The 26,810-nt window shown below is 32.4% G+C and overlaps 2 protein-coding genes across 3 annotated transcripts in view; both read left to right on the top strand.

Moving 5' to 3' along the window:
• LOC132063678 (proline--tRNA ligase, chloroplastic/mitochondrial-like) overlaps positions 1–23,356 on the top strand; it is a 64,541-nt gene extending 41,185 nt beyond the window's left edge. For both annotated transcript variants that reach the window (XM_059456345.1, XM_059456346.1), the window contains exon 12: positions 23,287–23,356. The gene's annotated coding sequence lies outside the window, so the exon portion shown is untranslated. The remainder of the gene's footprint in view (positions 1–23,286) is intronic.
• LOC132063677 (proline--tRNA ligase, chloroplastic/mitochondrial-like) lies at positions 16,356–23,356 on the top strand. Its single transcript, XM_059456344.1, has 11 exons — positions 16,356–16,712; positions 17,586–17,642; positions 18,515–18,625; positions 19,160–19,246; positions 19,338–19,451; positions 19,528–19,734; positions 21,371–21,508; positions 21,801–21,962; positions 22,352–22,551; positions 22,944–23,027; positions 23,145–23,356. The coding sequence occupies exons 1-11, from the start codon at positions 16,416–16,418 to the stop codon at positions 23,284–23,286; spliced, it is 1,599 nt and encodes a 532-aa protein (XP_059312327.1). The 5' UTR covers positions 16,356–16,415; the 3' UTR covers positions 23,287–23,356.
• Positions 23,357–26,810: the final 3,454 nt, after the last annotated feature.

Below are 26,810 nucleotides of genomic sequence, written 5' to 3'. Positions count from 1 at the left end.
ATGTATAAATTCATTACATCAAGTGTTGACTTCAGCTGCTTAGAATAAAAGATCATGTGTTGGGCTATTGGTATAAAGAATCGGCACTTTAAAACTTCTGAAATGGCAGTAGAAATCTAACTGTTGAATGGCCAGTTTAGCAACAGAATCAGGCATGACGAGCATCAACTGCTTGTCAAGCGATTTCTATATATTAGTAAAGTTATTTAACTTGAAAGATTGAATCACAAATTTTGTACCCCAATTTTTTTTAGCTGTTGATATCTTTGGGTCTATTACACTTTTCATCCATGTTTTCAATAAATTTACTATTCTATTATTTCGAGAACAATGAGAAATGACCAAGACTATCAATAAAATATATCAAGTGTTTCTTTTTGTTATATTAAAATTAAAATCATTCTATATAACTTGTGAATACTTTTATTGCCAGAAGTTTTCGTTGTAAATGATGAAAAATGGAAAGAAAAAATAGTAGAAAGGAAAATAAAGCAATGAATTCATAAATGATTTTGTATTGATTGGCTGCTGATAAGTTGGTAGCCTTCAAGGGTAAAGGTACGTGAACAACCATTTGATCTCCATCAAAATCGGCATTTTTACCAATTTATCTCTACTTTAAGCTTAGATTTTTGTTGTGTTTGATTGAGAAAATAGTGTATTTAATTTAGTTTACTCCTATTTTACATGTTTATGTGATTTAGAAGTGATCGGAAAAGAAATCAAGTGAAAACAAATTAAAAGAGGCCAAATTGGAGAAAACGAAAAAAGTGGCTAAAAGTGCAAATATGGCCAGATATGTAAATATGGCTAAAGTGTTGGACATATTTTGATTGGAAAATTGTGCAGTTATATAAGGAAGACTTAGGAGTGAAATCACTTTCATCTTTAGCCATTCTTTCAAGTGGAGGAACAAGAAGCTACACCTAGGGTTTGAAGATTTGGAGAACTCAATGAGAATTTCATTACCCATTTTTCAACTCTTGCTTTTATTGTATATCTAAGTGTGTAGCACTTTATTCCGTCACTTTAATCTTGTTTATGCAAACATTCATATGTTAAAGTTTGGATTGAATCTCTTGTTTTGCTTATGTATTAAACAATTTTTATTTCTAATGAAGTGTGTTAATGTTTCTCTATTTACTCTTCAAGCTTTAATGTCATTTAGTGGTTGCAAACATTAAGTGTGCCATTTTACCTTGGCTTTGCTGGGAATAGGAAGTAAGGGTTAGGTAAAGAGTAAACAGCAAGGATTTGGGGCTTTAAACCTCATCTAATAACTTGAGCTCGGAAGAAGATAGTTAACTTGAGGTTAAATTGATTGTGCTTAATTTCATACTCTAAGGCTTGAAAAAGCTTAGAGTGAAATTCATTGATTTGGTTGGAAGACTTTCAATGAGATTTTAAAAATCATTATCTATTAACATAAACTCGCTTAGTTGTAAAACTGTAAAATACATTGGATCATTATTTGAGAGTATTTTCTCTTGTTTTCCTTTGCTTTTGTGGCCGTTAATCACTTTACCCGCTTTCTAGGTTAGTTTTGTCTTTGTTAGTGTTTAAATAAAAAAACCAAATATTGAAAATGCGTTTGGCTTAACTTAGTTGTTGATAAATCCTTAACTTTCTTAATCGTCTTTATATTGTTTTTTGTGGGATCGACCCCAACTCATAGTTGGGTAAATTATATTGTGACGACCGTGTACACTTTCTCTTTGAGGAGTGGATTTGGACGTTATCAGCTGCTTCTACTTAGACTAGTCTCTCGCACTTGTGTTGCACGTGAAAGGTGAGTTATGGAACAGGATATTGCAAATAATATTAATATTATTAAAATATAATTTGAGTAAATAATACTAGATATGAAAAAATAAAATATAAGTGTCTTTGGATGATTATTGTGCATCGTGGAATAGTAATTTATATGTCGAAGTCAAGATGATTGGATATAGTCTGAATTTACAAAGATGAACAATTAAAGTTTATTTAGATACATGTTACTTTTTTCTTAATTAATTTGATATTATGAGGTGCAAATATATAATGAAGCATATCTCGTCTAATATTTTCTTATAGGCGATATTCCTGTTGTATGTTCTTTTCATCCCCAAAAAATAATTATAGAAAATTCGTTCTTCAGGAGTATTGCTCATGTATTGACTCTTATTCACAGTGGCCTGCCCTCTATATACGATCTTTATACTTAAGTAAACTTGAAAATGCAGTGTATTTCACAAGCCTTTGCTATTTTTAAGAAAATGGAACTATATTTTAACACGACGAATATCACAATTATGAAAATATAGAATGTTAAATCTAAAATTTTACTGATTATATATAACTACATTAACAAAAGTTATACCTATTCTAATGTATATAATATTTAAACGTGAATGGATAACTTAAAATGGATAAACTTAAAATTTTACCCATTATATATAGTTATACTAGTGGCATTTGGCACGTGCCCATAACTAAGATCAAAAGTTGAATTTGTAATTACTTATTTTTTTCCTGCTCTTTATGGCATTAAATTATTAAAAGACTAGTTCTCCATTTTCCCAAACTCTTAAAAACTAAAGACTTTCCAAATATTTAAATTGCACAAAAATATTTAAAAATTGAACAAAAATTCTTTTTTTTCTCCTTTATGATGCAATTCAGGTTGCCTCAAGGCCATTTACGAGGAGCCAAGCCAAAAACTTTCAAGCCTTACGAGGGACTGTTCATGAAGAGGGACGTACGACATACGTTGATGCCTTCCCGGGAATTTCAAGAGTTGATGATTGCATGGGAGGACGAAATGGTGAAGGAAGGAAGCGAAGACACCACCTGGGGCTCGTAGATGATGTCGCATGTGGTGCTTGTGAGCCATGGATTAAACGCAAGAAGATTCAGCGGACAGAGAGGATTCTGAGCATGCATGTTCAACCTGAGTTTCACAGGTGTTGCTTATAGATTCAACCTGTGTTTCGCAAGTTTTGCAGCGGATGGTGCCGGTCTTACATTTTTGGATATTTTTGCAAACTTGAGAACCACTTTAAGGCCTCTTATGTAATAACTTAGCCTAGAGCTATAAATAGATAGTTTAGGTCATTTCATTCCTTAGATTGTCTCGAATATTATTGACTATACTCTTGAGTTTTAAGAGCTTGGTGAAGCTTGTGATTGAACCTTGTTTAAGAGGTGGATTGCAAGGGAATCTAATTCCCTTGAGGTTTGCTTAGGAGTTTGGTGCTTTGTTGGATTCCATTGATCGAAGGTTTTGAATATCATAAAATCCATAGTTTTCTTTCAATTCTCCACTTGTGTTTATCTTTATCCTTTTAATTTTTGTTAGTTTCGTTTCCGCATTTTAATATTGTATCACTTTAGATTTATTTTTTTTACCTTCAAACAAATACATGATTTAAAATCTCTCTCTTTTTTTTTTTTTTTTTTTTTTTTTTTTAACAACATCCAATATACTATAACGTTTTCTTCCAACAAGAAGAAAAATAGTTTGGTTCTAGTGACATCAATTATATATGCTATATTTATTCTTTTGCTGAGATTTTAATGAGGTTACTATAAACAAAGATTACTTTTAAATAAATAAAATAAAATTTATACTTACTAATGTTTGTAGATGTTAATTTCAATTGAATTATATAAAGTATATCGAAAAGATGAAGAAAATTAATTACTTTTCTTAATATAATTAGACTTTCCTTTTACTTTATAAAAATCTATGTGATGAAATGAAAAAATGACATTTTTTCCTTTTGTTAATTTAGTGAACATTATTTTTATAAAATGTATATTTTAATTATTTTTCAAACACAAATGAAGATTAAATGCTTCGTATTTTATTTAACCATATTTTCCTATGGAGGAAATAAGATCTCTTAGCCTCTTACAATTTGAATAGAACAAAATGACTTTTTTAGATTTCTTATGTGTGTAAGATCTCTTATGTGTAAAAAATAAAGATCTCTTGTAAAAGGTTCATAAAACTAAAAAAGTTTATGAAGGGTTAAATAACCATTTCTCCCTTTCTATGCTGACAAACATTGCCTAAAAAAAAATTTTACGTGCCCGGAAAAAAAAATACTCCAAAAACATAAAACATTTACTCCCTTTTATCTTAATGAAATGATTTACAACCACACAAATATCTATGACTTATGTTGGACCACAAATTTCAAAATTCTTTTTTTTTTTTCTTTAGCTTCGTGCCTAATTAAAATATATCACATAAACTGGAATGAAGTGAGTAATTATTAAATGTAAATATATATATTAAGAAACATATTTATGAATTCACACCAAAAATTGAACTGACTGACCGCGTAGTATGCTTGTTTAGACGAATTGAGTATAAGCTACAACTTACATTGTATGTTATGTATAGAAAATATTATTAAGTACTCATGCATTAAATTTTAAAAATAAAATATTATAAAACACCAAATAATATCCGAAAAAAGTTCATTTTTTAAAACATGAACGATATAGCTAATAAACATACAAACCAACACAACATGCCAATGAAAACATTCAAATTTTAATATTGTTAACAAGTGATTTAGATAAAAATAAATAAACTAGGTAACATTATCTAATTCAAATGAAGACCAATTTTATCCGTCGAATTTCAAAGTTTCACACTAAACAATCAAAGAGCTGTTAATTAGAGAAATTTCAACTTTTCTGTGCAATACATGTCTTAATTAAGGTAACTGCAAATATGATGTATTCTCCCATTCTAATTATGCATAGTGGCGTATTTTTTTAGTTGACATCATCACAATTCACAATTTCTTAAGCATTTTATGAGGACCTTAAAAAATTTTAAATTTACCAAAATTGGATGTGACACCTTTAATAAAGAAATAAAGTTGGAGTAAAAATAAAGCATACGAAGAAGTTATAGTACATGTCATATCACCTCCAAAAAAGTTAATCTAAGGGATTTTGTATTACCAAAAAAAAGGCTTGAAAGTGCCTTGATATTTTTATATTACCCTATAGATGATGAAATAATAAAAGACAAATATATGGACAAACTTGGAAGAGACGACTTTTAGTTGGTAACCCTCAATTGTAATGTAACCCAGCATTGTCCTAAAATTAGATTGACCCTTATTATGTATAGTAATTAACAAAAGTTTATATCTACTCTTAATACATACAGAATGAATAATTATTTTATGATTACTCATGGATGAAGAATATCACATACTTACTGATACGACCACATATTTTTGTAAGCACTACGTTTTATGAATAACAAATTTGAGTTGTCGAGTAGAATAACTACTACTATTCTTTTAAAATAGTACGGGAGGTTCAAACAAAATTTTAACCAACTATATTACATTAATAGAATAATCTAGGTTACTTGTTTTTTTTTTTGTTTTTTTTTTATTTTAAGAAAGTGATAATTACCTTGTAAATAAAATTAATTTAAATATATAATGATAAAATATTTAACAATCAAATGGGGATTATTCTGTGCAATAAATTAATGACAGTTCAAAGGGATATATGCACGTGCCGAGAAATTAGTTACTTAGATAAATTGCATTCATTTCCCTCTAACTTCATTAAATTGAACTCATTTTGTCAATTCCTGATAAGTTACCAATTCAGCTCCTACTAATTCTAGTTTCCGTCCTAAAATTTTCCATCCCAATTCGATTTAAGAGGTTGAAGCCAAAATAAAAAAACAAGTTAAACAAAAAAAGAAAAAGACAAGTCCAGTAACTGATTTTGTCTCCTATGTTATCTTTCTTGTCTTTGTTATTTTTGTCCAATTATCTTTTTCTTCCTATTCGGTTACCTCTTTTTTTGTAATCTTTCTTGTCTTTGTTTTTTTGGTCCTTTATTTTTTTCTTTCTAGTCGGTTACCTCTTCTTTGTAATCTTTCTTGTCTTTGTTTTTTTTTGGTCTTTTATTTTTTTTCTTTCTATTCGGTTACCTCTTCTTTGTAATCTTTCTTGTCTTTGTTTTTTTGGTCCTTATTTTTTTCTTTCTATTCGGTTGCCTCTTCATAATTGCATTGGTGTAAGAAGTATCATAGTGTCAAAAAACTTCTGTATAACGATGACATATATCTATGTTGTCAGGAAGGAAGATTGTTTGGCATTTCACCAACAAAGACAGGAATAGTCTTCGAACTTTTTTGATTTCTCATTCAAATGTATTTATATTTGTTTTAATTTGATTAATTCAAAGTTTACAACCTATAACATGGATCGATCCAAAGATAAACTCGTGGGTTTATCCGAACAAGGTAATTTTGATTCAAACCTTGTATATATGTTAAAAATTTATTAAATAAATACAAAGAATTGAACTCATTAACTATGTTGTATTAAAGTTCTGAACTCGATTAATGTTCGAGTCTGAATTTGTCTATGCATGGAAGTCCTATTTCGCGAATATTAAAGCGGTGTTTATTAAAAGCAATTCTATTCCTAGTACTTCGACGCAACACCTTTAATTAAGGATAGAGCGTTGGACTTACACGACACGAATCTAAATCAGTCGGGGCTCAGATGCGAATACGGAACACGGGTAAAAAATAAAAATAAATTGTAACATGGAATTATGCATACTCAACAAAGAAATCTCGTTTGAGTTAATATACATTGTATAGTCAGAGAAAGAAATTTTATATTAAAATTGTAAATTTTCATACTTCTAAGTATAGTTTATTTTGAAATACTTAAGAAAAATTAATGGGCTTAAAGTCCTCCCGGTAAAACAACCCCCCATGCCTCCAGGTTTAAAGGTGTGAAGTATGTTCGATGAAATGAAATTGACTAACTGTGTGATTTGACTTCACTTTGACATTTTTCTTTAAAAAAGTCTCAATGCTTAAGTTTTACCACTTATGCGACACCTAATCAGATTGCGATTTTTTTTTTTTTTTTTAATAATGACTTCCTTAGATTAAGTTATCATTTTGTTAGATATAACTTTGATGTAGACACACATCACAATCGTAGTATTGATCGGAAAATATCCCATATGATTAATGTATACAATAAATATTGCAACTTGTAACGCTCAAGTTACACATAAATTTGGACCAATTTTTTAACCCATAAAGTAACTGTTATTTAAATTAATACCCTGAACGGATCTAACTCACACTTTTACATAAAGTGAACAAAGTTAAAATCTTCGTAAATCTATTATTATTTTTCGAGTTTCTTACCTAAATTATTGGGCATTTACAAACCGTCATGAACTCAAAATTAAAATATCTCCTGAGGATTATGGTATGCCGCATGAACATAACGCTCCAAAATTTCTTCCAAAAAGTTCCAATGACAGTACACGTGAAAAGAATTTGAGTGGATATGTTAAAATTCCACATAAACTATCACTATTTTACTGATTTCATAAATGCTAAACTATTGGGTGTCTACAACCCCCCCCCCCCCCCCCTTGAACTACCATGAACTCAAATAGGCCGGGTGGACTCATTTTAAAACTTTTTCCACCTCCCACGTGCTCTCGAACTATCCCAAACATTTTGCCACATCACTGGGGGATTTTCAATCTAAAAGAATTTTTTTAATCCAACAATTTAGGCAAGAAACTCGCAAAATGATGACCATTTAGGTGAGTTTTAACCTATTCTCTCTTATATACAATTAGTCTTTATTTACGTGCCTTGCACATAAGCCTCAGCCATAATATTAAGATTTAAGTCTTTAGCATGATCTCAGTTAATTTATAATTTTCTTGATGAAACTAACTATTCTTCAATGATTTAATAAATGATAAACTAAAATCCATATAAATAATCTACAAAAAAAATGATATAATCGATATAAGGTTTTATTCTATAAATATTTTCCCCCTACTCATTTTTTTTCAGGTCATTTACTAAAAATAATCTTCCTTTTTCAGGATCGACTCGTTACAATATAATCTTAAAAATATGATTTTGTTCAGAATTTAGCAATAACAGAGTATTAGAATCTTAAGCATGTATTTTTATAGATTTATAGACCTTTTAGCGCTTACCGTGTTTTAGGCGGACCAACAGTCGAGTACAGCAGCTTTGCGGAACTTTAGTGCCAAAGCCCAAAATTCCTAACCCTCTTGAATTCCTAATATAGATGAAGTTAGTACTCTTTGAGAAAAATCGAATTGATATTGATATATGAATAAAAAGCAAAGTGGATTCCTATTAGGAGTCCATAAGAATTCATGTTAGTCAACATTTTAGTTAAATTCAAAGTCTACCATTAGGCAAAGTCTAGATATTACTATTGGATATCTACCATTAGGCAAAGTCTAGATATTACTATTTTATCCAATATGATTATTATTTTTAACTAATCTAGCTTTTTAAGGACATAAATGCCGATCAATATTTTGGTCCGTTGAAATAAAATTCAATAAGCTTCAAACAAAATATTATTATTATTTCCTTGTATTTGTTTTGTGACTTTTATTACTGTAAATATATAACTTCATATCGAATAAAATTCTTAGTGATCATTATTAACTTTATTGCAAAATTTAATTACAATATTTAACTTTGAAATCTGAAAAAACTACAATCTCCAACAATTTGATTACAAATAGTCTTACTGAAAGGAGTCTCAGAGAATTCCTATAGTTGCGGATTTGCTTTTTATAAGATTTTGATTACGAATAGTCTTACGCCATTTTATATTTTGATTTGGACTATACAAGTAATGAAGTAATTTACGTTTTTGTACATTAATGTTATAGTGTTGTGTAAATAATTAAGGGCATAAAAGTCGATCAACATTTAAAGGATATTTTCATCGTTCAACATTTAGCGAAAATTATTCGTGCTTTAGATAGATAGATAGATAAAAATGTTTCTATGTAATGATTTTTCCACCCTTAATTACCATATATTATGCTAATCTTGTATCCTCACTTCATACTTCTCCGTAATATAATTCTATAAATAGTCCAAAATACCATATTACTATTATTAGTATTATATATAAGGGAGGATTCAAGTTTTTGTAGTCCTCACATCATTCTTTGAGCAATGAGGTCCTACTTTTTGCTTATATATTTTTATTTTTCTCATTCATTTTCTTATGACAGTTCCCACTTAGGACTTTATAATCGGACTAAATTTACACCATATATATTAAATTTTTCAATATCTTCTTGTCCCTTATTAGATAAGTCCTTCCATTTTTTTTTACATGTTCCTTATATTAATTTTTTATTTGTCTATTTAAGCAAATCACAAAAGATTTATTAATTTCTCGCCTATCCTACCCTTATCATTAAGTAACTACATAATTATTATTCCCTACCTCAAATTATCTGTCGTGGTTACTAAAAATAGTTATCTCAAATTATATGTCGCTTTAGAAGTTCAAGGCGCAATTCATCATTTTTTCTCATTTTACCCTTCATACTAGAATTTTGTCATTAATGAAGATGACACATAAATAGATAAACATTTAATGGGAGAGATTATAGCTTAGACATAACTAAGATAAAGTAGTCAAATAAACCTCGTAATTATAATTTCTTAAGGAGCTTGTAAAATAAAAAAAAGCGACAGATATAATTTGAGACGGAGGAAGTATATAACTTAGACATAACTAAGGGTAAAGTAGTCAAATACCTCTCATAATCTTAATTTCTTAAGGAGCTTATAAATGAAAAACCGATAGATAATTTGAGACGATAATAGTCAAACTTACCTCAACTTATCTGAATAGTTGAGGTCAAAAAATGGAATAGCTCATAGTTGACGCGTGTTTTGTTAAATAGTCGGTGATAGTTTAAGTAGGAAACTCGCACACATGATAGTTCACGTAGGAAACTCACGGAAAAGTGATAGCTCAGGTGTGTTTTTGGCCATTATCTCTTATTATCATACATTTTGATAAAATTCATGTAACTTTGGAGTCACAATTTCATTTCCAATTAAAACATTTATGAGATTGTACTAATTACAATTAGTACCCCATATTCTTCTCTTTGGGTGTGTTCGGTATGAATAAAATATTTTTCACGAAAATTATTGTTTTAGCAATATTTTCCAGGAAAACAAGTGTGTTGCTTACTTAATTTCTTATCTTCGGTACGTAAGCAAAAATATTATGCTAAATTATTTGTCTATAACCTAGACAAGTACTATGGGAGGTGGGGGTGGGAATGTGGGGTAATGGTTGGTGGGGATGGGAGCTACAATGGTGGAAATGAAGGTGAGGTGTATTGGATGGTAGACAAGAAACAATGAATGTGAAACCCAATCGTGAAATTTGATTTTTCTACTTCTATTAAGGAAGCCATTTTTCTAGAAAAAAAAGTTTTTCAAAAATTTTGAAATGAAAAATTGAAAAAAAAAAATTGAACAAAATATTTCCCTTCATACGGAACACACGTGTTATACCCCGTACTTTGTACGTTGGAATATTCTAAGTTGGTTGCGACAAGTTATGGAGAAGACTTTTGATTTTCGATTTTTGTTGATTTTTGTTTCAATGCACAAGTTGCATATTCATCTTTGCATTGGTATGGAGTGTTAAGGGTAAATTTGGAATAAGGAAAATTTGGGGTTAAAAGTGAATTATGGAAAGTTGAGCATTTTATGAGAATTTGAGGCTAGAAGTGAAATTTTGAAAACTTATTATTTCATGAAAATGGCCATATGTGGCCATGTGTGGGTGTGGCCCTCTTCCCTCTTGGTTGGCCAAATTTAATTAGTGCAAATTATGAGGGGGCCATGTGTGCATATTATATTTGTTGGGGTTAAGTATATATATGTGTATAAGGATGACTAATTAGTCATCTTCCAACATTTAAAGCTTAGAGAAAATTCAAGAAACATGAAGAGAGAAACAGGGGTACATTCGGCCTACATGGCCAAATTTGGCCATGAGAAATTGATGAAGAAAAATTATTTTCTTCTAGTTTTCCTACTAATTGAAGGGTGCTTATTAACGTGGAAGCGTTGTTGGAAGTTAGATTACTCGTTTTCATCCTTGGCCAACTTTAAGCAAGTTGAGAAGTTGTGAAGAAAGGTGAGTTTAATCTTGTGTTTATGTGTTATAAATGGTTTATATGTGTTGTAGTATGCTAAAATGGAAGAAATTCATGACGAAACCATGTTGGAGTTGAGGCCGTGTAGGTGGTGGTTGGCGTCGAGTGTGTGTTGTGTTAGAAGTAATGTATTAATTCTAATTAGCATGTTTTGATTGTTGTAGTGTGAAGAAAAGGATGAAAGTCATCTTGATGTGTGTGTATGATGTTGGCCGAAAATGGTCCCTTTGTGTGGTTGAGAATGAACAAATTGTCGTTAGTATTTTAGTTGTCGTCATTATGGGTTCTATGAGGAAAAAAATGCAAGTTTAATGACTTAAAGCGATGTTGTGTTGGTTATGGGTTGGTTTGGAAGTTAATGTGAATTTTATGTAATTTTTGTGGTTAGGGAAGTGACATTGTTAAAGTATGGGTTGTTAATGTAATTCATGAATTTGAGAAAAGAAGGGTGTAGATTATGTTGTTTTCGGGTGAGTTGGGATATGGTTTTGGTTGTTTGGAAATTTGTGTAAATTGTTTAAAGCGTTCTTGAATATTGTTTGAATGGTTTTGGATTAGTAATCGAAGGTATAAACGTTGATATTGGTTTGGATGTGAGTAGTTGAATGGAAAATAATGAATGTTGTTGAATTATATAAAGAAGTGTATTTAATGTTAGAATGCGTTGGAATTGGATATTAATGTTGCTAGTTTGGTTGTTGGTAGGGGTGTTCATGGTTCGGTTTGGGTCGGTTATTGGTTAAAACCATAACCAAACCAATTTAGTCGGTTTTTAAATGTCTAAAACCATAACCAAACCAAGTAAAATAATAACCACCGGTTTGGTTATTGTCGGTTTGGTTCGGTTTGGTTCGGTTTTTCAATTTATGACTAGCCGTGACAATTCAAATATTCTCTCTCTACATTCTTCAAATTTTTTATGAAGCTCTTTTTTCCTCACGGCCCACAAGGGCGAACTTTCTTTGCATATTGAGGGAAAGACATGCTGATGGCAATGTAAAATGAAAAGAGATAGTAGAATTTTTACTTTTTACCCTTATGCTTACGACTTATTAGAGTTGGGCTTGGATTGTTGACTTTGACGTATTCTTTTAAGACATGGGCCTTAAAAATAAGTAGACCAAAATTAAATTAATAATTAAAAGGTATAAAATATCTTTAATTATTTATGAAAAGTTAATATTATACATATAAATAATTATAAATTTTATGTATATAATTATCGGTTTTGGTTCGGTTATTTATTCGGTTATTTTTTACTATAACCATAACCAAACCAAATATTATCGGTTTTTTAAATTTAAAACCAAACCAAACCAAATGTCGATTTTTTTAGTCGGTTTGGTTAAATTTTCGATTTGGTTTTGGTTTTAACCAAAACCGTGAACAAAATTTTAGTTGTTGGTGTTGTTGTTGATGGATTTGGGCCGAGTTGAAATCTCGGGGGTTGGTGTATTTACGGGGGGAAATCTTTGTCGAAATTTCGTAGAATTTGATGTTCGTTTGGAATTGAATTCCTAAATGTCTTCAACTAATGTTCGATATCTATTGACATTATGTAGACCTTGGAGCCGAGACTTGAGTTGGGTTAGCTTAGGGAGCGACCGAGGTATGTAAAGCTTACCTTTCCTTCTTTTAGCATGTCTTAGATATGGCTAAGTTATGATATGTTATGAGCTTCGGGGGTAATTCTATTCTTAAAGTCCGAGCATGTTTACGATGCTTATTTGCTTCTTGATGATGGCATCCTTAGATGGTTTATATGTCTTTGTATGATTGGTTTTCAAATGTTGTATAAAAAGTTTGTTTTCAAAAAAAGAGTTTTGTAACTACGAACGCCCGTAACTTTCAAGAAAGGACTCGGATCGCTTTGATATCTTCGCAAATGATTTCATGACGAGTAATGACTTTGATTTTCATAGGCGGGCCCGGATTGGGTTGACGCTCGTCCGTGGGTCCCACGACTTTTCTATGTTTGGTTCTAACGACCTATTTTTGAAAAAAAGCTTAATGTGGCTATGCTTCCGACCCCCGAGTATGATTACTTATTTGTCTGTCGAGTTTGAAATAAGGATTTTTATGCATATGATTTTGATATGAAACTATGATTTCTAAAGTTCTGTTTGATCCGTTCCCGAGCGATCTTCGGAGGAAACTTGATTTGATTATTGTTTGGCTTTTAAGTGAGAGTCGACTAATGGTTAGCTTTACATGAAGGTTCGATTTGATTATTCTGTTGAGTGGGCAATGATGATTATGTGTGTGTGGCTTCTCACTACTCGCTTTGTGCGTATGATATTGTCGTTACACCGAGTCCCTCGATAGAGGGCGGGACACGCTATGTATATGATGATATGATGATGACATGATTCTATACACCGAGTCCCTCGCGAGAGGGCGGGACACGCTATACACCGAGTCCCTCACCGGAGGCCGAGACACGCTTATACACCGAGTCCTCACCGAGGGGCGGGACACGCTATATGTATGTATATGATGATGATATGATGATTACGTTCACCGAGTCCCTCGGCGGAGGGCGGGACACGTTATATGTTATATATGTGTATTCTGAAGTATGGTGTATATTCTGAAGTATGATATGTATTCCGAAATATGATGTGACACGAAGTATGATGTGACACGAAGTCTGATACGATATGATATATGATGATATGATCAGTTGGTTTCAAATCCGGTGGTGGGGCAAACCCAATGGTGGGGCAAACCCAGTGGTGGGGCAAACCCAATGATGAGGCAAAATTCCACATTGGTTTAGGCAAATCCGTTGGTTTAGGCGAATCCCACATCGGTTAAAGTCAGCTCATATGATAAGTTATGATGTTATGATGTGCTACGGTATGTATATGTATGATTTGTATTTCGGAAATAAGCATTTTGGCATTCGGATTAGTATATTGGTCTTTGTACCTGCGATGTACGATTTGCGTTTCGGGCGCAAAGTACTTTGGTATTCGGCTATTGTGCTCATTTTACGTACTATCGGTACTTGACATGATCTTTCGTGCACTTGTGTTTCATGCTTTACATGCTCGATACATATTCCGTCTTGACCCCTTCTTCGGGGGGTGCGTTTCGTGCGCGGTACATACAGATGAGTTGAAGATGTTTCAGCGGGATTGGCGAGCTCCATTTTCTTCGGAGTCTTTGCCGATCGAGTGTTAAAGTTATGATATACGGAGTTATGTTAGAGACTTTGCGAGGCGTGTCGGTGTATGATATGTCGATTTGTTTTGCAAGCGGCTATATAAGCGATGTATTATTATGCATTCGTTACGAACTTCACATGTTTACAGATTTTATACGATGTTAGTTTTGCTTGATTTGACAAAGATGAAGGACATGTTTGTTTTCAAAAAAAAAATTTCCTTATGTATTTTGACATGATTTGCGGGCCCAGTATGGTTATGTGTATTACGAGAGTCAGCGGGTTCGCTCGGCCCTAAGTAAGGGTCGGGTGCCCATCACGCCCTATCGGAAATTAGGGTGTGACCACGCTTTATTTGTTTTAAACATCCAAAGTGTTGCTTCTTTAGTGAATATCGAATCTTGTGTCCCTTTATATTTGTCAACTGTCCTTCCAAACTAACTTCCTCATAAATAATTTATTCTTTAGAAATTATTCACTTATGTGACTAAAAAGCTTTAATAATTATGCAGACTTACCAACAAGACATGATTAACATGTTGCTAGATTAATTTAATTATGCAATCGAAAAATATAACATAAATTAGAATATTTTTAAATGATATTTTTTATGTTCCGGGCCCCATGCAACTAGTTTCCTATATAATTAAGGGATAAAAATACACATATTTACATAATTAAAGGTTAACTAGGTTTAGTTAGATATTATAATGACCAGAATCAGAATTTATCAATAAACAAGAAACTAAAAGTGCTATTAACCCAAAAATTGGCAATTCCCCGATCAGAATTGTTTCAAAATTTCCTTCATCCCCTTTAGAAATTTTGGATATTTTTTTGAGTCCCCCCCACCCCCCAAAATTAAATTAAAAAAAAAAAGGAAAAAGAAGCAAAATTCCTCATCTCAAGGCCCAATAATTCCTTAAGAATACACTGTATAATTTTGGCGTAGTCTATTAGTACCAATTTTTAGCAAACTTAAAGGATCAAAATTGTTGGATACATACCTAAAAGACTATTTTGAACCTAAAGTAAAACCTAGGGGGACCATTTGTGTCATTTTCTTCAAATTTCCTCATCTAAAGGCCTAATAATCCCCTAACTATACACTGTATAATTTTTTTTTCCCATAGTTCTCATCAAATCTAACAAATTAAGTTCAGCAAATATTTGACGTAGTCTATTAGTGTCAATTTTTAGCAAACTTAAAGGATCAAAATTGTTATATACATACCTAAAAAAAAAAAAAAAGGGAAAAGGGTCAAAAATACCCCCTCTACTTTGGAAAAATGGCTAAAAATATCCTCCGAACTTATTTTGGGTAAAAAATACCCCTCTCATCCTTAAAGTTTTCAAATATACCCCTGTCTTGACGGAAATTATCCCCTAAAATAACCCGAAATCATTATTTAAACCCGTTCCATCATTTAAACTGAATCTAACTAAATAATAACCCATAAGATCCTTTATTCCCCCGATTCCTCAAACTTCAAACCTACGTATTGGGGGAAAAGGGAATTTTTATGGGTTATTATTTAGTTGGATCGGAAGGAAATGATGGAGCTGTTTCAAAAAATGATTTCGGTTCTTTTCGGGGATAATTTCCGTTAAGACATGGGTATATTTGAAAACTTTAAGGATGAGAGATTTTTGACCCAAAATAAGTTTGGAGGATATTTTTTAAACCCTTTTTCCAAAGTAGAGGGTTTTTGACCCTTTTCCCAAAAAAAGACTATTTTGAACATAAACTAAAACCTAAGGGACCATTTATGTCATTTTCTCCAAAAATTCCTCATCTAATTTCTATTAACAATCCTTTGGCCACATAGTAGAGTCCACTCACAAAGAAATCCAATGGGGAGCTCCAAGCCTAACCACTATCACTTCAATACTACACAATTTATGTTGTATAACTGAATTTTTACAGAATTTGTGCCGAAAGAAGTCAAAACTTCAATTTCCAAAATAAATATTATAAAACTTATATCGAGCTAGACAGATCTGAATATTTTTATTAAATAAGAGCAAGATCTCAAAAATTAAAAACCATAAATATAAGGGACAAAAACTAAAAACCGGTATTTTTGAAGGGCAATACTTTTGCAAAAACTTCAAATTCCTCATCTAAAGGCCCTATTAATCCTTTGGCTAGAAAAAGAAAAAAAAAAGGAGTCCACTCACCAAGAAATCCAAAATGGGGGCTCTAAGGCTACCCGCTTTAACTTCATTCTTCACTGTCAGGTCGCCGGCGCCGGCCATAAAACAGCGTCTCCGGTTACCTCTCCGGCGACCTTTCTCCACGGCCGAGAAAGTGGTGGGTGCAGTTGTTGATAAAGAGAAAGAGAAAGAGAGAGTGATAACACCACGTTCAGAGGATTTTAATGCTTGGTATTTGGATGTAATTGCTAATGCTGAGCTTGCTGATTATGGACCTGTTCGTGGTACTATGGTTATTAGACCCTATGGTTATGCTATTTGGGAAGCTATACAGGTAAACATTACTGTTTCATGCTGAATAATTGTGGCTTTTGTACTTTTGTAGTTTTTGGGTATGTAAAGATTGCATTTTTTTCAGAATATAAGGAACTAGTGTCCCACATGAATGCTAAATAATTATTTTTCTTTATGACTAAGAGCATGATCTAGTAATTTTTAATTTCTTGAAGTTGTGGTTTTGTAGCACTTCTATGGTTTTTGGGTATGTAAAGAGTTTAATTTTAAATAATAAGGAATTAGAGGGTTTGGACCCTATGGTTATGCTATATGTCCCTCCATATCGTTTATATCAACAAATATTACTATTTGAATGCTAAATAATTCTGTTTCTTTATCACTAAGACCGTTCTTTAATGTTTTTTATTTTTGAAATTGAGGTTTTGTAGTGCTTCTAAGGTTTTTGGGCATGTGAAGAGTTTAATTTTCTTAAAATAAGGAATTAATGCCCTATGAACTCAAAACTTAGAGGGTTTGACCTTGTCATAGGAAGCCTATTGTTCATTTGCAAGGAAAAAAAAAAAAAGGAGCTGCCTCAATATGTTTTAACAATTTTGGAGAACCCGAGCAATTTGTTCTTTTCTTGCCAACAGGGTCTGGGGATTCTTGCATTTGCTTCAATCCCCTGTTTACAATGTTTTTGAATATTTGTAGTTTTTGGAAATTGTGGCTTATGTACTTTTATAGTTTTTGAGTATGTAAAGATTGCATTTTTAGACAATTAGGAACTAATTTCTTGACATGGATTGAGAATTAGATGGTTCTATCTTATTATGGGAGCCCCATTATTCGTTTTGGAACTTCTTCCGTTTCTATCTGCTTTTTGGTTGAATACTTGAATATTATCTAAAGTTTGTTTTGATTGGTGCAGGAGTACATGAATGTGAAGTTTAAAGAAACTGGACACAGTAACATGTATTTCCCTCAGGTGGAGTTACTCTTTCAACCTGTGGAATCTTCAACTTTTGACATTTGTTTTCCTTGTGAAATAGACTTTTATTAGTATAAGTAACTATGAGTGTGACTTGAGAACTGAAGTTTTGGTACCCGGTGGGTTAGGAGTTGTCTGTTAGTTGATGTATGAGTTATTATGTATCTTGTTGTAAAAGATGAAACTTGTGGGCTTTTTTCTTGAAAACTCATCTGATTTGAAAAAATATTTGCATGTTTTCAAGGTACATTTATTTTTGGGATTATCATGTACATGCGATCATAAAGTTATGCATCTTTGCCTTAATTAGTAAAAGTGCACGAGCATAATGGAGTGGCAAAGACGAAATTAACTTATGGTTTGATCTGGCATGTTGATAACGCCGCCACAAACCTGAGTTGCTTTTTTCCCCCCTTCTTATTTTGGTGTATTGACAGTCCCATTCTATATTAGTGAAGGTTTTCTGTTAAAAGTGGTAGCCCTAGAGCTGGGAAAAAGAGATGATGATATTACATATAAAAAAAATGTATGATATATTATTTATGGCACCAACAGATGTTCCCCTTTACGCTACCAAACATATTACTATCACTTTTTCTCTTACACGTTGCTATCATTCACTTGGTTATTGCACAAATTTGATAATATTTCTATGTTGCTCAAATATTGTATAAAAAAGTTTAAAGGTGATTTTTCCTTAGGATGACTTGTTCAACTTTGTCAACGGAGAGTACTATGGCAGCCCAACATGACTTCTCAGTTTTTCTTTTGATTACCCGAGTTCACATTTACTAATATTGCGGTTTTATTGGATATCTCTGCTTGCTGTTTTAGTCTAATCATGTGTCGTTGATGCAATTATTATTCAGTTTATACCATATTCCTTCATTGAGAAAGAAGCTAGTCATGTTGAGGGTTTCAGTCCAGAATTAGCTCTCGTTACTGTTGGAGGAGGAAAAGAACTTGAAGAAAAGCTTGTGGTAAGTGTCACTGCTCTTTATCATGTTTATTTACTTTTCTGCTCCTTGTTGACACGTCTTGTATAGTGTACTAGTAAAATGGTGTGTGCACTGTTAGGGATCATTTAATCCATGTTGTACCAGCATAAAGGGAATGGAGGGGAGTGGGAACCAAAAAAAAAAAGTGCTGGTAAATTGACAATACGATCCTTGCCTAGTCAAGGAAAAATTGCAACTATCCCCACCTTTTGGAAATGTAGCTGATTTGGTCCATCCAAACGAAGAAAAAGAAAATAAATTCCTCCATTCTTGAATCATAGGTAGCCTTCTCATTTCAAATGGCTACATTCTGAAAGATTCTTATGAATGGCATGTTACTAAAATTTTGAGAAATATTTTTTTTTTTTGAGAAGGTAACATTAAAATTTTGAGAAATATTATTTTTGAGAAATAAAGAAAACGTAATTTAAGATATGTCATCTTTGATGCTGCTTGTATTTCAATATTATGATCTGAGTATGGGTTTGATCTTTTACCTTTTTGAGGTTCTGGCAGGTCAGACCTACTAGTGAAACAATTGTGAATCATATGTTTACTCAATGGATTCATAGTTACCGTGACCTTCCTCTCATGATCAATCAGGTTCTTTCAATCACATCCTTCTTTTTTACTGTGTTACCTCTAAGAAGTGAGACTATTCTGATTTTCATATTATCTCGTTAATGTATTTCAGTGGGCAAATGTCACGAGATGGGAGATGCGAACCAAACCATTTATTAGGACGCTTGAATTTCTTTGGCAGGAGGGCCATACTGCCCATGCCACTGCAGAAGAAGCAGAAAAAGAGGTTCTTATCTTTTTATATGCAGAGTATTCTCCAGTTAGTGTTTTTATATAACACATTGCTACTTGCTGTACTTCAGGCAATGCAGATGATCGATGTATATACGAAATTTGCTTATGAGCAAGCTGCAATACCTGTTATTGCAGGTAGGAAATCGAGGGTGGAGACGTTTGCCGGTGCTTCAACGACCTATACAATTGAAGCAATGATGGGGGATAGGAAAGCTTTACAGGCGGGCACAAGCCACAACCTGGGTCAGAATTTTTCCCGTGCATTTGGAACACAGGTAAATTTGGAATGTAAGAATATGAATATGTTGATAATTGCCTTCAATTGAAGTATTATGACGCTATTTAGTGAATTGTCATGCTTTAAGTACCATTACGGTTTTTATATGGAGTGATTTGTCTCATGTTGCTGTTCAACATGCTTCATCAGCAGTCAGACATGGTTGGGTTGACCAAGGGTCGTGATCTTTGACTTGTTAGGATGAGTCAGTAGTGAACTTCTGTGTAGTTTTAAGCAATTGAGCCAAGAGATCTAGAGCCCGTTTGGCTTAGCTTAAAAAAAGTGGCTTATAAGCTGGTTTGACCAAAAAACAGCTTATAAGCCAAAAAAATAAGTTGGGCCACCCCAACTTATTTTTTTTGGCTTATTCTAAGCACTTTTTTAGCTTATAAGCTGGTTTGCCAAACACCTAAAAAACCAAAAAAAAGCTTATAAGCTGGTTTGACCACTTATAAGCCAATCCAAACGGGCTCCTAATATATATTAAAGTCAAGTTTTTTTTTTTTTTTAAAAAAAAGATAAAGTTTCAACGAGTATGTAGCCAATACAGTCATCTCCCTTGTCTTTGGCTTTCACTTATGATTCACCTGTTACAACTCCTCTTTCCTCCAAATTTCATGGCTTGTCTCCTCCAAGATTACAGATCTTTTTTCTAATTACAAATCGTACAAGTGTAAAAGTACCAACTCTTAGGCTCAAGTTTCCATTTTCCACTTCTAAGCATTAATGCTAGCATGACAATACTGATTGCTGCAACTAAAGTGACAAGGAAATGATAAAACTTGAGAGACATTTATTCGTGCAATTCCTTATTGATGACTAGCAAAACCCTGGCCCGCTCTTTTTCTCTTGGTGACACTCTGTAGGATGTGTTTTGGATTCATCTCTGTGATTTCTGTGATTCCTTTCCAGAATCCATTTCTTCCTTTTCCATTTTTTTATAACCGTGGTGTCCGCACCAACTTGCGCACACCCCGACTAATTTCACGGGATACATGCTTGATTCCTTTCCAAAATCCATTTCTTCCTTTTCCATTTTTTTTATAACCAGGTGTCAGCGCCAACTTGCGCACACCCCGACTAATTTCACGGGATACATGCTACCTCCCATCAAAGATAGGTACCAGGTAGCTCTATCCACCAAAGTCTTGGACAAATGAGAAGAAATCACCTAGTGTTTTCGCCTATCCATTGAGATTTGAACCTGAGACATTATGGTTCTCGACCCACTTCATTGACCACTAGGCCACACCCTTAAGTACAGTTATGGTTCTCGACCCACTTCATTGACCACTAGGCCACACCCTTGAGTACAGTTTTCCTTTACCAAGTATGTGGCCCCATTGCTCCTTTACGACTTCTTTGGGATCTAACCACTTCTTCCTTCTCATAGTTGGGTGGATAGGGTGACTTTCGCTAATTTCAACTGCCTATAGGAGCTCAAAATTTGTGTGAGAATTTCCTGAGACCAACCCATAACATCACTCTTACCATGCGACAACTCATGTATAGGATGGAAATATTGTGAAATACTAAAATTTCTGTTTTGGTCCTATAATTATTTGCCTGAAGCGTCTATCACCCTCTTTGTTTAACAGGTTATCTTTAGTATAACAGTTTTAATGTTTAAACAGTTCACAGATGAAAATGGGCTACGACAACATGTCTGGCAGACATCATGGGCAATTAGCACTCGCTTTGTGGGAGGTATCATCATGACACATGGGGATGACGCTGGCTTACTGCTGCCCCCAAGGCTGGCTCCTGTGCAGGTTCCTAAAACTTCTTTTTAACTGGTTAATTTTCATATCTAGCAAGTTTTGATTAATCGTCTCAAATTGTATGACTTCTTGCTCTACTTGTTGGGTGACGGCATTGAGTTCTTGATTGTGAATCACCATGCTGAAGTAGTATGACAATAATAGGAAATTATGAATTGGGTGGACAAAAGTTGAGTTGGTCTTCCTTTATGTTGTGTATTAATGCATATAAAGGCATTCTGTAGATAGCAATTTCGGCTAGTGGGTCATGGTGATCAAATATTTTCTTTTTGAATGCTCCCAGGTCGTTATTGTCCCAATATGGAAGAAGGACAATGAGAAGACAGGAGTTTTGACTGCTTCATCATCCGTGAAAGAAACTTTACAAGCTGCAGGGATAAAAGTGAAGATTGATGACTCTGATCAGAGAACACCTGGATGGAAATTTAACTACTATGAAATGAAGGTGTGTATTGACCTCTATAGAAATTCAGAAGTTATAAGGACCTAAAGTTCAAAGGAAATGAATAAAGTTCCAAGGAAATGAATAAAGTTCAAAGGTAATGACTACCAAAATAAAACTGAGAGAACATGCATTTTAGTGTTTCATCAAGAAAATAGTTAGGTGTTTTAGTCACCGGCAGTTCTAAAATGCTTTTGCGGCTGTAGGCCTTAGTTTCTGATGAAATTTCTCTCCCTTGGTTGAAGTTCTTTGTCTAGTCCTGGCATTTTTCTTGGATTCAGATGATATAGTCTGTGCTGAAATTTGATGTACATGGTTTTAGGCCCATGACTATGGCCAAACATGAACTGTTTGTTTGATAATACCCTGTAATACACCTTGCTCCTATGTAGGGAGTCCCTTTGAGGATTGAAATTGGCCCGCGAGATGTATCAAGTGGAACTGTGGTCATCTCTAGAAGAGATGTTCCTGGAAAGCAAGGGAAAGTTTTTGGAATATCCATGGAGCCTTCAGCCCTGGTGGCTTACGTCAAAGACAAGTTGAATGAGGTCCAATCATCGCTTTTGGAAAGGGCAACAACTTTTCGTGACAGGTAAGTTCTAAAAATTTTGTTATTTTGCTGTCAGTACAATGAACTGAATTTTCTGGCGCACACTTTTTCTTCCATTTGTCTTTCATTTGACGAAAACTTGTAGTGGATGAACCTTACCAAGCTTTTGAGCATGTCAGTGGTTTGAGAGAAATTCAACCTTCGCAAAGATTTTTGCTAGTTTCCTAAGTTTAAGTTCAATGATCACTGGTCTGCGGAATATAAAATGTATACTGTACAGTTACCTATCAAAAAAAGAAAAAGGAGTAATGTACAGTTTGTATCAAAGATTAACGCTTCGCCATTTGCTTTAGTGCCTGTGTCTCATGCGTCTTTTTGTGTTGGATATTGAGTTCCTTTCTGATTTGCTGTTTTGCCCAATCATATCATTCTAGTAACATTGTGGACGTGTATTCATATAATGAGCTTAAGGAGGCAATAGCTCAAGGAAAATGGGCCAGGGGGCCTTGGTCAGCTGGGTAAAACCTCTTCTTATACTTTCCTTTCTTTTGTATCTGGTGTCTACAGTTCATTCCTTGTATATTTTGTCGGTGATCTGGGACTGACGTGTTTGATGCCATACTGAAAAAAAACAGTGACGAGGAAGAATTGAAGGTGAAAGAAGAAACAGGGGCAACCATTAGATGTTTCCCTTTTGAGCAGCCTGAGGAACCAATGAAGTGCTTGATGACGGGCAATTCAGCAGATGAAGTTGCAATATTTGCCAAATCTTATTAGCAACTTCTGTCCATGGTGATTCTTGCTAAATTGCATCAACAGAAATTTTTCGTTTTAGTTTGAGATTTAATTACACTTTCATAGTTATAGTTTTTCCCGTCATATTTAAGTGGCACTAATGATCAGCAAGAATGCAGGAAGAGAACGTCCGCCCCTTGCTACAGAAATGTTGTAAACTCATGCTAGAAAAGCACACACCACATAAAATTGTAGCTGCCATCAAGCAATGAAATTATTTCTATTTCGTACAACAAAAATTTTGCGTGGGTGATAAATGAAAATTTTGTATTTAGTTTCATCTTTGTAATAATACTAGACGGTAGCACGGGCCTAACATTTTACATTATAAACATCTATGCATGCCAGACAGAATAAGTTTGGATATCGTTTTTATGTGTGTGTGTGTGTGTGTGTGTATATATATACACTATATTCAAAACACGATTAATATAACATCGTAAATAAGGCTCCGTATCTAAAACTTTATTATATTAGTGTTTGCTACTTAATACAAAATCGGTAAATTTATTAATATTTTTTAAAAGAGAAGACTTGTTTAAAAGGAAACTATTTTCCTCTCTTTGAGATAAAATAATAGCAATATTTAAGCATTAGTTGATATTTTTAATTTTAATTCGATTAATTTAAAGGTGTAAAATACTTATTATTTTTTATCAAATTTTGATTTGGATAATTCTAATTTAAATTATTAAATTAATTTTACATGTTTAAAACGAAATAAAATAAAAATTGATTTTCTATTTAAACGAAGAAATACTATTTTTTAATTTTTGATAAATATTCTCGGTTTAGCTCATTGTACTTGTCATGTTGTTTTTGTATGATTTTTTAAGTAAATGTCTATTAGAATTATAATTTGACTAATTTACCTTATTCATTATTTGATCTCCATTTGGTATATTTTTTTTACGATATTAATCTCTTTTCACATTTATTAGAGTAAGAATAAAAATAAAAAAGTAATTAAATTCTATCTTATTTTAAAATATAAATATTTTAAGTATATTTATTTTAGTAAACATAACAAATAAATGACACTGGCGGAATAAAGAAATACAACGGTTTAATATCTAGATTAGATCTCAAAATTAATATAAAAAAGAAAGTTAAAATTGTATGGTTTGGCTACATAACCTTTTGAAGAAAAGCAATTTCATTTGCTTTCCTACTAATGAATTGATACGCATATGGCAATGAATCCATCATTATTAACTTAATGAGATACTTTGAAAATTATATGAATATTGTTTGATTTTTTAATTTGGGTTGCACTTTTTTTTTTTTGGACATTATTAGTTTGCACTACTTTTATATATATATATATATATATATACTATGTTCAAAACACGATTAATATAACATTGTAGTTTGTCTCCGTATTTAAAACTTTATTATATTAGTGTTTTAATACGAATACAAAGTCTGCACTTTTTTTTTTTGACATTATTTGTTTTTTTAATATGGAGTTCACTTTTTTTATTTTTGATATTGCTTGATTTTGTTAATATGGGGTCCACTTTTTTTTTTCCGTGAGTTTAGAGATGGTGAGTTCCACTTTTTTTTCTTCTTTTTATTTTTTTATATTGCTTGGTGTTGTTTAGTATGGGCCCACCCTTTATGGGGTGCACTTTTTTTTTTGACATTATTAGTTTGCTATATATATATATATATATATATATATATATATATATATATATATATACACACACTATGCTCAAAACAAGATTAATATAACATTGTAGTTTGCGCTTCGTATCTAAAACTTTATTATATTAAGATTTGCTACGAATACAAAGTTCGCACTTTTTCTTTTGACATTATTTATTTTTTTAATATGAGATTCACTTTTTTTATATTGCTTGGTGGTGTTTAGTATGGGCCCACCACTTTTTTTTTTTTAAGGGGCTACGGACGACGAACGGGGTCCACTTTTTTTTTTTCTCGTGAGTTTAGAGATGGTGGGTTCCACTTTTTTTTCTTCTTTTTATTTTTTTATTTTTTATATCGTTGGTATTTGTTTGAAGATAGTTTTACCATCCTTTATGGGTGCACCTTTTTTTTTTAGGACATTATTAGTTTTACACTATTTTTATGCGCATAATATATATATATATATATATATATATATATATATATATATATACTATGCTCAAAACACGATTAATATAACATTGTAGTTTACGTTTCGTATCTAAAACTTTATTATATTAGTGTTTGCTACGAATACAAAGTCTGCACTTTTTCTTTTTTGACATTATTTGTTTTGTTAATATGGGGTTAACTTTTTATTTTTTTATATTCGTTTCGATTTTGTTAATATACGACTTTTTTTTTTTATTGCTTGGTGGTGTTTAGTATGGGGCCCACCCCTTTTTTTATATATTGCTTGATTTTGTTAATATGGGGTCCACTTTTTTTTTTATTGGTTGGTTGTGTTTCGTATGGGGCCCACCCTTTTTTTTTTTTTTTTTTTTTTTTTTTTGTTTATGGAGCTACGGACGACGAAGCATGGGTTATAGTTTAAATTTATGCATATAATATATATATATATATATATATATATATATATATATATATATATATATTCAAAACACGATTAATATAACATTGTAGTTTGTCTTTCCGTATCTAAAACTTTATTATATTAGTGTTTGCTACGAATACAAAGTTTACACTTTTTTTTTTACATTGTTTGTTTTTTTAATATGGGATTCACTTATATATATTCAAAACACGATTAATATAACATTGTAGTTTGTGCTCCGTATCTAAAATTTTATTATATTAGTGTTTGCTACGAATACAAAGTTTACACTTTTTTTTTTACATTATTTGTTTTTTTAATATGGGATTCACTTTTTTTTTTTTATATTGCTTGATTTTATTAATACGGGATCCACTTTTTTTTTCCCGTGAATTTGGAGATGGTGGGTTCCACTTTTTTTACTTTTTTTTTTTAATATTGGTTGGTGCTTTTTTTTTTTTTTTTTTTAATATTGGTTGGTGTTTTTTTTTTTTTTTAATATTGGTTGGTGTTAATATGGGGACCACACTTTTTTTTTTTTTTTTTTAAATGCCTAACGGACGACGAAGCATGGGTTTTAACCCATGCTTCTATATAGTAGTAATAAGCAATTACTTGGTATAACTACACCAATTCATCGTGCATGTATCTGCCTGTGGGGATTAAAGGGCGCAATACTCCCATTTTCGTTCCAAAATGGGAGTTTAGAGATACATTTGTTTCTGGATAAGTTGCTAACTAGAAAAGCAGAAAGGGTGCAGCATTTCAGAGCTAGTGTAAAGAGTACAACAGTCTCTTTCATTTTTGCAGTGTGCAAAGAGAAATGCCTGCTTAGAAGAGGTCGACTTTCAAAGGATGCATTCAAGGAAGGACTCTATATTGGCTTATGATTTTTCCCATTTTACAGGTGCTAATAGAGAAAAGCAAACTTGATTATTTACAATTAAATACACTAGTAGTAAAAGGACAGTACTGTGAA

This window comes from Lycium ferocissimum, chromosome 7 (assembly GCF_029784015.1).
Source record: "Lycium ferocissimum isolate CSIRO_LF1 chromosome 7, AGI_CSIRO_Lferr_CH_V1, whole genome shotgun sequence".
Classification (NCBI taxonomy): Eukaryota; Viridiplantae; Streptophyta; class Magnoliopsida; order Solanales; family Solanaceae; genus Lycium; species Lycium ferocissimum.
The sequence above is the reverse complement of the archived record's forward strand: the minus strand, read 5'-3'. Positions and strand labels throughout refer to the sequence as shown.

What these genes read in the sequence shown, in the direction of transcription:
- LOC132063677 (XM_059456344.1), top strand. Translation starts at nt 16,416, where the DNA reads ATGGGGGCTCTAAGGCTACCCGCTTTAACTTCATTCTTCACTGTCAGG. An exon ending in AACTTGAAGAAAAGCTTGTG is followed by an intron (nt 18,626 to 19,159) that starts GTAAGTGTCACT and finishes AGGTTCTGGCAG; the next exon opens with GTCAGACCTACTAGTGAAAC. An exon ending in CAAGGCTGGCTCCTGTGCAG is followed by an intron (nt 21,509 to 21,800) that starts GTTCCTAAAACT and finishes GAATGCTCCCAG; the next exon opens with GTCGTTATTGTCCCAATATG.